General features: G+C 38.9%; 1 protein-coding gene across 4 annotated transcripts in view; it reads right to left on the reverse strand.

The window, feature by feature from the left end:
• Positions 1–767: 767 nt before the first annotated feature.
• LMO3 (LIM domain only 3) overlaps positions 768–16,689 on the reverse strand; it is a 57,735-nt gene continuing 41,813 nt past the window's right edge. For all 4 annotated transcript variants that reach the window (XM_027747479.2, XM_027747480.2, XM_027747477.2 and 1 more), the window contains 2 exons: positions 10,406–10,531; positions 768–1,398 (listed from right to left, as the gene is read on the reverse strand). In XM_027747479.2, the coding sequence (XP_027603280.1) occupies positions 1,293–1,398; positions 10,406–10,531 (232 nt within the window). In that variant the 3' untranslated portion in view covers positions 768–1,292. The remainder of the gene's footprint in view (positions 1,399–10,405; positions 10,532–16,689) is intronic.

The following is a 16,689-nucleotide window of genomic DNA, read 5'->3' on the forward strand; positions in this document are numbered from 1 at the left end:
TTGCAAAGTTTTGTCCCATCCACATCAGCATTTAAATTACCTTCAGCTTTCACTGAGATGGGTAATTAGTAACCAGTCACTCTCCTAGTGTCAGCTCAGGGTCATTTCTTTAATGTAAATAGACCCTCAGAGAGGGCTGTTTACAGTGCCTTCTACTTTCACTCTTTTCCAGGGTTTGTTGAACACACAGCCCCAGAAAACTTTAGGGTTAAGCCCTGATTAAAAAAAAAAAAAGTAAAAGAAAACAAGGGAAAAAGGAAACAGAGAGAGGAAGAGAGAGACCTGTCAAATTTTAAGAATTTTTTAAAATGTATGTAAACAGAAGTCTTCTCCCTTTCCTTTCCCCTGCCCCCAAACTAAATAATTTCAGAAAATAACATATATATATTTATATATATATAAAAAATAAGATACCCAGAGGCACTGGTTTGCATTAGGGCTTAATTTCCAGCTAAATTAAAAATCAAATCCAGGCATTTGGAATGCCTACAGGGTGCAAAAGCAGCACCCAAAATCATTAACTTTTGCACCTTTTATAATATATCCCAAACCAGTCAGATTTGCTTTTCAAAATTTTGTAGTAAAATAAAAGTGCTCTTTGAGGAAAATCTATGCAATTAAACAGCAGATGCTTAACCCCTGAAAAATAGAGGCTTATAACAGAAGTGCTGATAGACCCTTAACCATAGCATCATTAGCAGCACGTGCTGCTAGTTATTAATTTTCTAAATAGTTTTAATGTAAACAGTATTCTTAAGCTCTAAGTGTAGCATAATGGTTGGGATTTGCTCTTTAATGCTTTTTACTAGAAAGATACAGCTCATTTAAAATAGCTGGTAGATACAGAAAGCATAAATATACAGTAAGTTTAGACACTGATTGTACTAAATGCAACAATACAAAGAAGCAAACAGGAACACAAATGGTAACACAATAAAACTGTATTACATTTGTGCTTCAAATATTACAATACATTATGTACAATAGTCCAAAATAAACATCTCATGCCAAGTGACACAAAAAGAAACAAAAAAGCCCAAACAAACAAAAACCCCCAAGAGCAAGCAAAAAGAATCCAGCTGTATGTACAGTACTTTTTTAATTAACATTCAACTCTGAACTGGAGCAATTTTCACTACATACAGATGCAGTCCACCTTTTATGTCACGCAACCATTCAGTCTCCCTATATCTATGCTATTCAGTAGGTTCCTGTGTCATTTCTTATATACATGTTGAGCAAAAAAGATAAAAGAACATAGTGCTTTTTATTCTTAGTGGTGTGGCATCCAATCAGCGAACCTGGGGCGCATAACCTTCTTTCATTAAACCCTCCTCATAGTCTGTCTGGCAGAGAATCATGTTGTTCTTCAGGAAAAATTTGTCTCCAACACAAAATCTGAAATTACAACAACAAAGAGAAAAAAAAGAAGAGATATAGTCTGAGGATGAACGATGTGATATGATCTTACACGTAAGGATGGCGCAGCAAGTGTTTGTGGGCTCGCTGCACTGCCCGGCTCACGCCGCTGCTCTCTGTACAGCACACACAGACGTGTGCATGTGTTTGAAAGCCCAGCAGAGGAGTTGCTCTGGTACCAGAATTAATCCTGTGCTTTCAGCAAAACCTAGTGCAGTCGAGCGCTTTTGCTTCCCCGGCCAAAGACTTCATTCAAAGCCCACCGAAGACTGTGGGAGTCTTGGATCGGGTCGCTGGCACGCAGATAAAACACAACAAACATCCCAGGCTACTGAGTCGAGTGAAAAGTAAATGTCCCGCTTTCGTACAAATCAGAAGAAAAGCAAAGAAAACGAAGTGATCATATGCAGTAGAAAGCTTGTCTGAGACACGTTATATTTGCCCTGTGAGGGGGTGCCAGTGAGAGTTTCTCCTTACATTCCGGTTGGATATTTCGCTAGATTTGATTTAAAGTGGTGGTTCTGAGAACCGTTCCTAGCACACACACAACTTTTACATATATTGTGGTGCAAACCAGAAGCACACAGGCATGCAGAGAAACCCTTTTTTTTTCCTGTAGGAGTTGATCATAAATTTAGTTACACACCTAACTACTCTCTCTCTTGTGGTATCAGTGTACCTACCTTGTTATACTATTAAGTGCATCAGAATGATCTGATTGCTACAAAACGCTTCTGAGAGATTTCATTTGATTTTCTCTGATGACTAGGAAAGTCACACAATGTTAATGCTCCTGGCTGGCTGGCTTCAAACTTCAAGTAAAGTAGGATTTCCCAGCTAAGCAGTATACTTGAATTTAAGAAGGCTCTTCCCTGACATGCCCTCAACCCTTCCCCTTGACAAAGCCAGTCTTCTTGAAGATACTTAGGAAATAAGTGAATAGGGCCAACACTGAGAAAACGTTTCCCTAGTGACTGCCTTGGCAGGGTTACATGCCTTTGTTTATAGTGAACTCTCCAACTATAAAATATATTGGGAGGCACTGCTCGCATTATTCCAATTAAAATGAAAGAAAGTAACCTAAATGAACCCCTTAACACTGATGTGAATAAATGAAACCAGCCTCTACCAGCTAATTATGGATCTCACTACATAAAGTATTGTTTAATGTGTAATGGATTATAATGTCCTTTTTTGTATAATTTCCAAATGGTGACATCTTGGACACAATTAGGGTCAGATATAAATGCTTGTGTTGTTTACGGTAGATTTAACAGCAGAGTAGCTGTGGGAATAGCTGTATATGTATTTAATTGTAACAATTTAACCTTCAAACAATGGTGCCTACTGTAGTTGACCCAGTAAAACTCCGTAGATGACACAGGTTGACCCACCTGACCTCTGATAGTGGTCTGTCTTTATCAGATAGTCAATCTCTAATGATGTTCAAGCAGAAATCTTGGTGAATTGTCACAGATTAAATTGTGTATGGAAAGCAGTCCTTTAATGTTTTGTGAAGTTGGAGGTTTAAATGAGTAGCAGTTGGACTGATTTACATTTGTGAAGATTGGAATGCTAGACAAACAGTGAACCCATTTATTTTCCAACTGGGTAGCTTTGGAAATTTATCCTTATGCTAGCTAAATAGATAGAGGGAAAATAGTGTAATAAAAAAGTGGATTGAAAAGAATTAGCTCTGCTCTTAAAGGAAAATTGGTTTGTTTATTTGTGGACTTTTTTTTTTCTGTAGGATTACTGCCTGCTGCTGATGATGATTGAAAATAAAGATTAGGGAATGATCCCGAAATCTTTAACTTATTTGTGGTCAAGACTCTTTTACAGAATTTAAAGGTTCCTGTTATTCTTCTCACCCCAATCCTGGTGTACCAGACTACTAACAACACAAATGATTTTGAGTAGCCATGTTGAAATGTAGAACTCATACAGAAAAGTTGTTCTTTGGCATTTTTTCTAGTTCCCGTCTTTTGTAATTTTGTCCATTGACAGCAATGCCAAAAAAAATTCTATTGTGTATCTCACAAGATTAAGTAAAAGAGTCTTAACTAGTGTCCATATGTAAATTTATTTTTCCCAAAGAAGTAATATTTAACTACAACAAAGAACCCCTAAACCCACTCCTTCTTAGTTTCTCTTAAATAAACGTATGGATTAATATGGACTAAAAGCAGGGAAAGTTATTGTATTGTGACAAATCAGTCACTCTGCTACAGTTTGCCCACGAATTAATGATGGAGACTGAGCAGGAGCTGCCAGGCTGGCAGTGCCCACCACATCAGAGGGTTACTGCACAGCAAGGTGTCTCTCCTGCTGGGTCAGTCACCAGTGGGAGACAAAACCCCCTCTGCATCCAGCAGAAAACCCTAACTCTGAACTGTGAACGTTATTCAGCTATGTATTCCTTTGTGTTCCAGAGTAATAAAAAGCTTAGCAGGCTAACTTGTTTAAAATATTTAGCAAATTGAAAAAGACGCTGCTTAAGTGCAATTCACTTGCCCGGCACTACTCACACGTGTGACTTCTTGCAATGCTGCAAAATCCTGGCTGGAGGATTTCGTTTCTCAGCCCTCAGAGAAGTGACACAGTTGGAATTAAACTGCACCAGCTACATGGGGGTGTCAGGATGCCTTTCCTAATAAAAACTGTCAATGCCTTTTGCTTGTGCAATGTTAATATGTGGAGCCAGAAATGCTCTACCTGTGTCTACGTGGCATTTGACAGCTTTATGCATGAATGGCTTTAAACATACACAGTTCCACAAATCATTTACCTTCCAAGTGTACAACTGTCTTGTGGAGAGGCTGCCAGTGGCCTGTCTAGACATGCTTGGTTTTTGATAACCTGTGGGGTTGGGGTCTGTCTGCATGGTAAGACATCCTCTGGGTTCACCCGGATGATCCTTCGTGCCTGGGGGGAAACCTGTTACTTGCAATAATTGTGGTCCAAATTCTGCAACTGTTCTCATACGGTGCAAGTTCAGCGACTGAAACGTATTTGGCAAAGACTGACAGTGAGGCTGGTGCTGGCCCCTGAGTAATAAATGTGTGAATTGTGCACTCATTAGGTGACAAAGAGGTAAGCAGCAGGTGAAAAACCTGTAAGGGTGGCATGTTAGCTCCCAGGTACAACGAGACAAGGCAAGCAGGCAGATGAAGTATGACAAATTCTGTCCATTCACACTTTCAACCTTATTTGACTCTCAAAACCAGATTTAGCCTCCTCTGAAGTGAAAGAGCTAAATCTATAACTACAGCAGATTGGTTTTACACACTCTAAGATTTAAACCCAGCTTAGCTTTAAATGGAAGGGTAAATGCATCTTTCCACTAAGGTTGGGGTTTTTTTACAGAATTGGCATAGGATGTAAATCAGGGCACAATTTGGACATGTATACCAAATGGAGTCAAGGAGCATATTAAGATGCCACTGTGTTAGGAGTATATAATTAGGCAAGACTATTACTCTTCTAGCAGGCAGATGGTAGTCTTCAGCCTTCCCTAAAACCCTCACCCAATTTCTTTAATAGGCATGGCAAGATGAACGGGAAAGAATATACAATAGGCTGCATTAACATGCCAGATTGGACTTACCACCATAAATTGATAATAGTACTTTTGACACGACTGTGACATTAGTAGAATGACCATTATAATTAACCTACATCCTAGAACTCCTGTCATATTTTACAATGGCAAAAGGAAGGCCATTTATATTACAAAATGACCTCTGTTATCACCTTGTTTGGAAGGGGAAGGTGCACCTAGACTAATCACAAGAAGTATAAAAGTCCTATTTTGAGAAATAGCTCTTTCATTGTTCAGAACAGATATTTAAGGAGATCTCACTGCTGTCTGTCATCTTTTCTGATGCACAAGATGCATGTCAAGGTATTGAAGGCTTCTTAAGAAAATGAGAGAAATATTGCTGTGAACAAAGATGGCCGTGTGTGTGTCTCCTCTGGTTAAGTCAGATCTTCGTTGTAGAAAGAAACAAAATCTGGAAGCATTTAATTGATTTCCTCAAAGATAAAGGAATCTCAGACTTACCACACCCACACCCTTCCCTTCTGCTTTTTGCAATCAGTGATGTAACTTGTCCTCTGCTTTTCCCCTTTCCTCTTTTTTTTTTTAAAGTTTCTTTGCGTTTCCATTATAACTCATACTAACATTACTCTGCATCACTAAGAGAACTAAGCCACCCTTTAACATCACAGTTCATCAGTCCATGCCTCTGGTTTACTAATTCTGGGGTTCTGTCAAAATGCCCATTTCAAAGTCTAGAAAATATGATCTGTGCCTGGGTCTGTACATTTTCACCAGTACGATGGAGTGTATGAACACACAGAACCCCAGCTCGACTCATAATGACAAATCTCAAAGTGGTATGTTTTTCATTTACTATGTTTTAAACAGCAGGTATGGACAACGTATTAATTTTTATTCTAAATTCAGAGACACTCAGTGAAAATAAGCAGTATTCAGGCCTTCAGAATTTATAAAATGACCACTCATGAAAAAAATCTGGTACTGGTGTTTGAAATAAGGATGCCCCTGGAATTGCATTCCCTCCCCGCCACTTGACAGAGAACAAAGGCAGCATTGTGTGGGCATTTAACAGTTTATACTGGAGGTGTTTACAGCTACATCAGGACAGCGATTTGAATGAGTGTGTAACCATTTTCAGTCCAGTTCCCATTAAAAATAAAGGCTATTTCAGACAGAAGGGTAGAACAGTAGATTTAAACACCTCTCAGTGATAGCAGATGGGGGTTTTAAACCATACCCTGAGTTGACTTCAAACGGCAGAGAGAAAATATCTCAGAAGTATGGAACAAGCTGCTAAAGATGCCGACAGAGAGTGAAAGGAAGGAGACATAAACTCTGGAAAGTGGGAAAGCCGAAGGCAGACTGACATCATTGCTGTAGTCAAAAGTGTCAGGCAAAGATACAGCTGAGCCCACTTGCAAGATTTTCCACTCCATTTTGCTAGTCACACACATGCAACCTGACAAAGTGTGAATGGCAGTGTCTGTTTACAAGTTTATTTTTCCAGTGGTTTCCTTTTTTTTTCCCTTTAAATTTTCTGCAGAAATTAAGTGTATTGAAGCTCCTGTCAATATGAGGTGAGCGGCTTCTGAGGAGAAGTTTAATATGTTTGCAGAGAAGAAAGGGGAACACTCACACCATTAAGATGACTGTCACTAAGCTTTGCGGGCATTTAGGTGATGGAAAAACTTCAAATTAGGAGTAAGCTGGACAGAGACATGAGAGATAAGAGGATGCTAAAACCTTTAGGCTATGAGCAGAGCTTAATATTCACAAAATTGCTACAGCTGTAAGCATCAGTATCAAGAAAAAAATGAGGGAAATATCTCAACAACTGGCTTGATGGAGCAATTAGATCTCAAGGCTGAATAGCTTTATGAAAGGAAAAATAGGAGACAGTGCCTATTTGACATCAGGGGACTAGGCTTGGTGGCTCAGGAGATCTCTTTCAGGCTGTCTCTGTCTACAGTCTGCCTTCTTGGAATACAGTATGTGAGACAATGCCTCTTTCTCCTCACTCTGCAAATGTCAGATTCAGGAGGCCAATAAGAGGAGACAGGCATGTTATGACTCAGTTCAGAGCTGGAGTTCATGGCCCAAACAAAAGTCCTCCGAAACCAAGGGGGTCTAGCTACCATCCATGCTGAGACTTGCTCTAGATGGTGAGTTGTAGGTACTTGAAACTAAAAAAGCAAACAGTGAAGTTGTACATAAAAGCAGAAAAAACACCAAGTCTTTCACAAAAGCACTAGGCAAAAACAGGCAGGCATCTCTCTCACTGGGTCAGGATCAACTATTTAAAGGGTAAGAATGTGAGGGTCATGCAATAGCAAGCCTGAAGAATGGGCTGCCCCAAGCATCAGTGTTAATATAATTATTAGCTAGCTTGGATGGCAGGAGGGACTGGAAGGAGCAACCGGGCACAGAAAGTCAGAAGAAAGTGTTGGCAAAGACAAAGTAATGCAAACTGAAGAAACAACTTTGTATGCTCAAGAACGTTGCATGTGTTCTGTCAGGGAAAAACCTAAATGATATTTGATAACTGAAAGTGAAATGTGGAACCAAAAAAAGAGCATTATACACTCTGCAGAACTACTGTAGATAATGACCCAAAGGATTTAAAATTGAATGGGGGAAGAGAATGTGAAATTGGGGAATATGGCTAAACATACAGGTCTTGCAATAGCTGGTGAGCCTTGCTACATCCATTGGTAATTTTTGGACATTGCTGATGTGTTTATAAATAAAAATGTTCTCTTCAATAAATAAATTCTGGATTAGTGGAATTAGTGGCTGAAGTGAAAGGAAAGAGCAAACCTAAAGACTCTCAATAACATTATTCTGCATATGAAGGCGCAGAAGTTTAACTTTCAATAAAGTTGAGCTGTTATATAAGCTCATCCTTACTCAGAATCTGCTGTTTGATTTTGTTTAGCTTAACTAGAAGAAGAAAAAAGGATCCTAAGAAGGACAACAGAAATTGATAGTGACATGGTGACAAGATTATTCAGTTTAAAAGAAAAGAGAAAAAGGTTTCATAGTAGATGTAAAAAACTCCAAAATAGGTGATGTGTCTGGTGTCTAGCATTTCAGGGTTTTATTGTTACACAAGTGATGAAAAACAAAAGATTTTAAGATATTTATTAATGGGAGAATGTAGTGGGATGCTTTGCCATAGGAACCGCAGAAGAGCTATGTTGGAGCATCCATGAAATAGGATTTATTGTAAGAAAACAACAAAATTAATTCTTCAGAGTGCCACTAGCTCCAAATTGTGAGGAAGATAGGTACCCTATAGGCAGTCTGCTTTAATAGGCTTCATGATAGCTATTGCAATATAATCAGGATTAGGGTCACTTCTGAGAATTTCTGAAATTCTTTGGAACTTCTGGAACCACACCCTGTTTTCACTAGATGAACAACAGTGTATTTCAGGTAAATTGATGGTTTTGTTTTAGTCTAAGACACCTTAATACTATTTCAGCAACCCTCTGCCCAAACTACAAAGTAAAAATAAAAGAAAAGACTAGATTGAAGGCTCAGGAATAATGAGGTTAAGAACTATTAAATATCCCAGTAAAGTTCCATTTCAGGAGCCCCTCACAGCACTTTTCCAGGGGGTCAGTGGCCCCAAAGCCCAGTACGATGTGTATTAGCTGCAGTGAATTTGTACATTAGTCCACCATTGTAATGGTAGAAGAGGAATATTAAAATAATTACAACAGCTGTGCCTTTTTTTTTTTTTTTTTGGGGGGGGGGAGGAAGAGGGGGGAGAAAAAAAGAAATTTCACTTCCTCAGATCCATGAGTGCTAACTATGATGAAAATCTTTTGCACTCCGGCTAACAAACATTGTCGGCTTTGCTTGACTGATGAAGATTAGCTGACTTCTTACATTAAAGAAGTTTGTCTTGTATGGGCTGAAGTGACAAGACAATAACTAAGTGCTAATTGTGCATAACCAACACTAAAGATATGCAGGCCCATTATGGCATGTAATAAATGAAGCGAACAACAGAAATATATTAGGGGCTTTAATAATGATACTAGAACCATGCTTTGGAAAAAAAACCAGGGATGTGAAGGGTTTAAGAAACGAAACCTAGGAGAGTGTGTGTGTCTTTCTTGAATGGGTGCTATGGGAGCCTCTGTCTGCCTTGCTCAGAATAGAGTTTCTTACTTCTGTAGCAAGACAAAATTGATATAGGACTTTAAATAGCATTACAACCTATAATTACTTTGCATTATTATATAGTTTAAGCGGCAGTTATTACTTGCCTGGTATTTTAATTTCCCATGCAACATGATGAAAAAGGTCAATTTGGCTTTTTTTTAAAGAGCATAATTGTAGTGTGCTACACTTATTAGCAGCTGTACATTTTACAGTTCTTTAGGGATGTTTGATTTTTAAATGACTACAGTGTTGAAAAATAATAAACTGTAGGACAAGGTGAGTTAAGAAAGCTGTGCCTAACTTTGTTGTGTTAGAGGGCTATCTTCCTAATTTTTATTACCTCCCTAGAAATGTACATCTTGCGTTTCTTCCCACCTGAAACTGAAAAAAATATGAATGCCATAAAATGCTAAATAGGATCATGTAATAACTGAAAAATAACTGAAAATAATAGGGACATTAAGGAGAGAACATAATTGGCTCTCTCAGTTCCTAGACCTGATAGAAGTCACTGGCAAAGCTGCCAGCAGCTCTCGTGGAGTCAGAAATGGAGCTCTCGGTGAAATCTCTGGCAGGATTTGGCCACCATTCTGAGAGTATTTGGTATAAATTTGGCTGGATTCACCTCTGAAAAAATCAGTTGTTACGATTTTACCCTTATTTACATTTGTTCTCCAGCTGTGCCACATGGGCAATGCTTCAGAACAAAGTATTGGGTTTGGATCCTTGAGATTTTTATTACCTACAGTTAGGATATGGAAATAAAAAATAGGTCTATAAGAGGTCCAATGCTGCTACAGAGGAAATGGTGGGAACAACATCTTTTAAATTTAAATGATTACAGTTCTGGCAACAGGAAGAAACAATGTGTACTTTAAAATAAATACATGTGATAAAAATGAAGAATTAAGTGAAATTAATGCAATAATGACAAATGGTACTGCTATACTCTTCTGCAGAAAAGGATCTCAAAGACCTTTATAAATATTAATTAATTAAACTTGACAGACAGCCTTTTGAAGGAGAGGAAGTAACATTATTCTTTTTTATTGATGCGGGATTTGAGGCACAGAAAGTTTTCTGGCCAAGGTCATGAAAAATGTTCTGTATCAGTCCCAGAAAAGTATCCAGGTCTTACTCTCAGTCTTGGGTTTCCACTGCTGGTGATGTTTCCTCTTCTCTGGAATATATGAACACACCAGTGCTGAATTAGCACTTAGCTTATGGAACAGACCCAAGAAATTCTCTTACCTCTGATTACAAAGCTGACATGCAAAACAGTCCAGGTGATAAACATTGTCCTTTGCTCTCATCACCATCTCAAAAGCAGGTATGAGCTTACTGCAGGCAGCACAGTTTCCTGTAACGCCAAATAACCTGGAGATACAGAAAGAAATACATTCCTGAAGATGCTTAACTGAAAAGGAAACACGCTCCACATTTTATTTTTTTGAATTTTTAATTTTTTTTTTCCCCTCAACCTGGTCTTTGATCGACTTCCCAGCACACCTCCTTTTGGAAAGGCTGGTCTTTGATGGTCCAAATCTGCCCAATTTACAACACGAAGGCACAGTCTTGCCCAAGATAGCTTTATGAAGTACTGACAGACTAATATTGCACCTATTGTGATGTTATTTTTTTTTTCCTGCAGGTTATACTGACCTTTCTTGATAAAAGAAACATCTTGTTAAACTAAACAAAAGAAACACTCAACACATTAGGGATGTTACATAACTGTGCAGACAGAGGTTAAGCTGTTTGCATAAGTGGGAAGAGTCTTCTACTGTGATTCTGCCACGCAGGACAGAGCCACGTAACCTTGGCTTTTGGTGCTAGTTATTATTTAAATACACTTTAGCTAGAAAAGAAATAACACTTGAAAAAGCCAACATTCTTCGCATTTTTGACATCTAGTGCTAAAAGCTTTACCACTATTATTAAAAGAACATTTTATGAACAAGTCATTTAGATCGTCAGAAAGCATTAGCGGTTCATGCACCTTACAACCCTATACCATAGTTATTGCTATGATTATGTTATTCAGGTAGCACATTAAAGTAAATGAGGCTGTAAACTATATATAGTCACATCAGGAGTAGAAGTATAAAATACTGTAAGAACAATATGAAATGCTGTTTTTGCCAGACATCCATATAAATTTTTTTTTAAATTCCCTTTGTTAAAGATTTTTCAATACTTTTCAAGTGGGTGTATTAAAAAAAAAAGAAAAAAAACCCCAAACCAAACCAAAACCCCCAAACGAAAAAAAACCACCAAAAAACCCAAGTCGACATACATATGCATCCTTTTGTGACACAGAAGGATTATAATGAACAAGAAAAAATATGTTGGTTCTACATGGCAGCAATCTTTGAAACTAAGTTTATTTAAACTACTTAATAGTTGTGATGGATTATTAAAAGTAATGCTCTGCTTGTGCATAGCAGTTAATGCAGTTTTTAACTATGAAGCACACTAGATGAAAACGCCACATCTGCCAGCTTTCTTTTTTCCCTCAACATCAGGCTGACAGCAGAAAAATATAATGGCTCTCAAGGGAAACACCAAATTAAAAGCAGTTCTAAACTAATGAATTCAAAGGTGCTCTGTAGAAAATTCAGTTTGGTAACATAAAAATGAACGCAGGTTTTTTAATCACATCCCTCCATTTTATGGAATTTCATGGGTTACCAACAAGCCTACTTAATTCTAAATCCTTTTGCCTTCTGCTTCTACTTAAGGTGTGCTGCCTACAAAACACATGCCTGTTTAATTTAAAAGTTGTGAACCTTTTCCTCCTGTCTGAGATGCTGGTTACTGTGATCACTTGGAGAAACGCTGGGACAAGGCGATGCTCATCAGCTCCTCTTAGAATGACTCAAGTCAACTTCTATTTCTGTTAAGTCTGATTACTAAAATCATAGGTTATTTAAGAAGATTATAAATATTCCTTTTGTAAAACATTCAGTTCCTGTTCTACCTCCATCATGCGTGGGTTTTGTTGAGGTTATCTAAATCCCACTCAGACTTCCATTCCTCATCTGTAAGAAGGACGCAAGACGCCTTCCAGTCACGGGCTGGCTTTGTGTTGAAGATGACTATACCCACGGAGGAAAGTGCCAGCTCTGTTTTCCTTCACACAGATGGTGGTAGTTTAGTTGTACAAGGAAAGCAGGTCAGGCTGCAAAAGGTACTAGAGACTGTAGGTACATTGTTCTGTTACCGTGTGGCTGCAGCAAAAGGAAAGTCGGGCTTTAAGGCACGAACGCAACAGCAACGTTTAAACACAAAGATGAGAACAGTCCCACCGCCTCCAAGCTCAGTGGAGGGGATAAGACAGCACCTCAATGCTCAGGTGGTTTAGGTGCAACAGCTGAACACCTGAGACACAGCTGAAGCCCCTTGCCACTGAGGGTGCTGGGTGCAGGCTGTGTCACCTTCCACCGGCACGTCCTCCTTGCCGGTGCGTGTGTGCCTGTGTGCGTGAGAAAGTGGGAACCCATCACAGCCAGCGTTGCAGTTTGCATGTTGCAGAGCAGTGAAACAACTTGGGATTGTCATTCAGCACCGTGGAGGACAGAGATTTACTGCACCCAAGTCCACTATGTGCAGGTTTCTGCAGTCCTGAAATGAGAGACCCCCACAGAAACTGCTTCAGCTAAGCACCAGATACATTAAAATTTTTCAATTACGTAGAGGGAAGGAGGCCCTCCTTGCTGTTAGTCCTTCCCCACCACACACAAAACAAACATGTGAGATTTATATTAGCTATTGTTAATTTTGGATAAAGCTGTTTATATGAAGAACATAGTTTTCTGCCATTAATAATAATAATAAAAACCCCACAATGCCATTTTGAAATTCTGGACATAGTTTCCCCCAATTTCAATTGCTCTCGCTCCCTGAGCATTTATCAGCTACCTGATTAGAATTTGTTTCCACACAAACCATTGATCATCAGCCTATTACTAGGCAAATGACAGTTAATTACCCACTACATTAACCACTGGGACCTGAGACCTGCTTCTGCTGCCATCAGTCAACATGATAAATGTGGCAAGTTCAGTAATGCATGGCCAGCCCTGAGCTGCCTGCTATAGTGTGAACAACCCTCAATCTCACTTCCAGGCCCAGGAAAATCTATGGCAATCTGCATAATTACAAGCTCTGGGTTAATAACAGACAAATGATTTGTTGCATCTAAACAAAGTCCTTGGAATGGGCCTGGTCTCCTGTGGCTGCCCGGGCTGCTGTTGTGCCACCGGTGTGCTTCCCACTACAACGTGCACAAAACAGATCTCTGACGCTGTATCCTTCCAATTTGTTGCCCTCCAATTTATGGATTCTGCATATGTGATTTTTAATCATTAAAGAACTCTTGAAGCAATATTATCTTAATTATTCTCTGCTGTAACCAGGGAATTAGGCTTCAGATAAAATTTTCTTCTTCTGTGCACTTTCCCTGCCTCGCTGGAGGCTCCATCAGTTTTCATCTACACCTGGACTCTGAAATTCTAATGATGAATTATTGCCCCTTTTCCTAAGAGGGTGAACCTTACAAGGGAACATTTTACTGAACTGTCAGCTCACAGACTGAGTGCGGAGATGCGGAAATCTGATCTAATTTACTGCAAAACGATGCATTTGTTAGACTTTCTCCTCAGTTTTGTCCAAGGATCAAGAGATCAGTCAGGAGTGACCTTCATGTACTCCTTTGCACTGGAGTATATGCACTTGTGTCTCCATATGATGTTTTGTTTTCTTCCCCTCTTCAAACCTGTTACGCAAACAAGTTTCTAAAACATGAATTTTACTATTGAAGGGAAGAAACAGTTTCTTGACAGGCTCTTAACTGGAGCTGATGCACCAAGCTATGGTCTCTTGTTTTGTCTATTTTACCAAAAGAGTGGCAAGTATTTAATTTCTACCAGTACTTGCAGCTACCTGGTACCATTCTGTGCTCTATTTCCTTTTTCTCTGTTGTAAGAAAACACTTAAACATGCTCACATCTGCTTACAGATAGTTAGACTATGCCTTAGCTACCTCAGCAGATTTAAAAACTAAACCTTACTGATTTCACCTTGGAAGAATTGATGAGAAAATTCTAAAGTACCAGGACAGATCTCTTGATAAGCTGAACCAACATCTGGAATTTTACATTTTTTTCCATATATGCCCCAACAGAGATTAGAACAATCAGCCACAGTAAAAGCTTTCATTCTTAATGGATTTGAACAGTACAGAATATCCTGCACAGAGCTAAAAAATGAAAGGCACGCAGAAGCCCTTCTACAAATAAACCCAAACCTGACATTTTGAGCAGCAAAAAGTGTGATTAAGCACCAGGCTATTGATTCTACTTTGGTAGGTTTACTAAACAGAAACCTGAAGGTTAAGTACTGAGAGATGAGAAACGGGAAAAAGTTGAGAGGGGAAAGACAAGAAAAACAAAGGAAAGGAAGAATGGACAGATACACAAAAGAGCTCATGAGGCATGTGCTTTCTAGAGGGACCCAATTTAACCACATTGACACCAATTTCCATCCACTCCTACAGATTTTGGGTGAGGCCCTGAGTAAGGAGGAGAGACCCAGTTCTCATCATTACCTTAGAAATGCTCCATCACACAACTGCACCGTTAGGCAGAACTGCACACCTGCTGACATCAAACAGATTTGGGCCATAATTCCCTGTCAAATTACATGGGACTTTCACAAGATTTAGGATCTAATGTTGTTGATTACAGCTGCTCCCACAAGCTTCCTCCTTTTTGCTGTTCTTGTTTGACAACTGTCCTCTGTAAGACCCATTGATTTGCTACCAACAGCACTCTTTTGCTTACTTTAATTTTATATTAAAATGTTGCATGATTTGGATAAGACGTCTGGGTTTCCAGTAGGAGTACAAAATATCTGTTTGCACAATGGAAAATGAAGGAGAAAAAACATCTTAAGATATGGGAATGACAAAGCAGACATTAAATGGAATTTCTCCTGTGGTGCAGTAATTATGGATAGTTTCACATGGTTTCAAATTATTTTTTCTCCTCATTCTCACTACTGGGTTAACTAGGTTCATTAGGGAAAGAATATATATGGGAGCTGAGTTCTAAACCTGCCTTCTCCACTAACTCAGTGGGTGACCCTGGCTACTCACTTAATTTTGGTCTCAATTTATTCGTTACAACGAGGTGAGACCTAATCTTCACATTGTAATATCACTGCTAGACACTGTTTCTATAAAAAATTGAAATGCTACTCTCAAACCTCAGTTTCACAGTGCATGAGGGATCAAAACAATACACACATGGTTTTAAATGTAATCAGACATTTACTGAAATAGACAATCAGCTTTTTGTTTCCTAGTAGGTTTGTGTATTATTCAGGATTTCAACTCAAGCTGTATGCAGTGAAAGACAGAATTTGGCCCTTAGCAAATATTTCAGACAGCATAAGATGCTATTTGGAGAAGCATAAAACCACATAAAAGAATCTTAAATTTAATGAGAGACAGAAAAAATTTACCTAAGCATCTAGATTACAAAGCACATTGAAAAGCATAGTTTTTGAGAATATGTAGTTTTTACGTGTTGAGTATTATTTAGATTATTAGATGGAGATTAGTTAGACATTTCTAAGTGACTTCAGGACACAAGTACTACTGTCTTTAAATAGTCTATATTCTCTTACTTCCCACAAGATATTTTTGAAAATTCTCCCTGTCAAATTGTAGAGAAAAGGAAGCAGGTAAATTTGTCCCACATGCATTTTCATGAACGCCTGGAAAACTTATTTCACTCCCACCCATCCTCCCTCTTCCCTGGAACAGTTTGCTAAATGCTCATTGAAAACGAAACATGGTTCCAGCTAAGGGGAGAGGAGAAGCTGCCCCATTTTCCTACTGAAGCTAAACCACACAAGAAATGAGAGCAGAGAGTTTCCACTCACCCTGCTCATCCACAGCCCTCCTGGCTGCACTCACTAGTATCCAGTAAGAGACTTTTGGTGGCTCTGCTTGAATTAACTCTGGTTCAGTAATCAGAGACTACTTAGAAAGAGAAGAAAAAAGTGGGGAACCAACTGACCACAGAAGAAAACTTTTGAAACAGTTTTGTATCCTCTCCTGTAACCTCATTGCTGCTTATACATCCTTCCCTCACTTCCCCTCTTTTAAAATTCTTTATTGACAAAACTGGGGTTTCAGAAGAGGGAAACATTATAAAGTTGCAAACCAGGGAGCTCAACAGATTGAAGCGCTGGGCCTCCAGCTAGATTTCCAGCGCTCCTTAGCTGCAGGTGAGACGGACAAATTTCCACTGGAGTTCAGCATTCTGAGCACTGAATTATTTTAGAAAATTTAAAATTGCAAGTGCCATAACATAGGAGCAGTTAGCTAACACGGTTTAGATGCCTATGCAGATTAGCTTAGGACCTTGTCCCGCATTTCAGATACTGCAAAAAAGATGAAGAAAGAGAAGTCAAACAAAACAGTCCAGTTAGTTTAAGCATGTTAAGGAAGGCATTCACAAGCAATT

This window comes from Pipra filicauda, unplaced genomic scaffold (assembly GCF_003945595.2).
Source record: "Pipra filicauda isolate LSUMZ 115617 unplaced genomic scaffold, ASM394559v2 scaffold104_size2351352_pilon, whole genome shotgun sequence".
In the NCBI taxonomy this organism is placed as follows: domain Eukaryota; kingdom Metazoa; phylum Chordata; class Aves; order Passeriformes; family Pipridae; genus Pipra; species Pipra filicauda.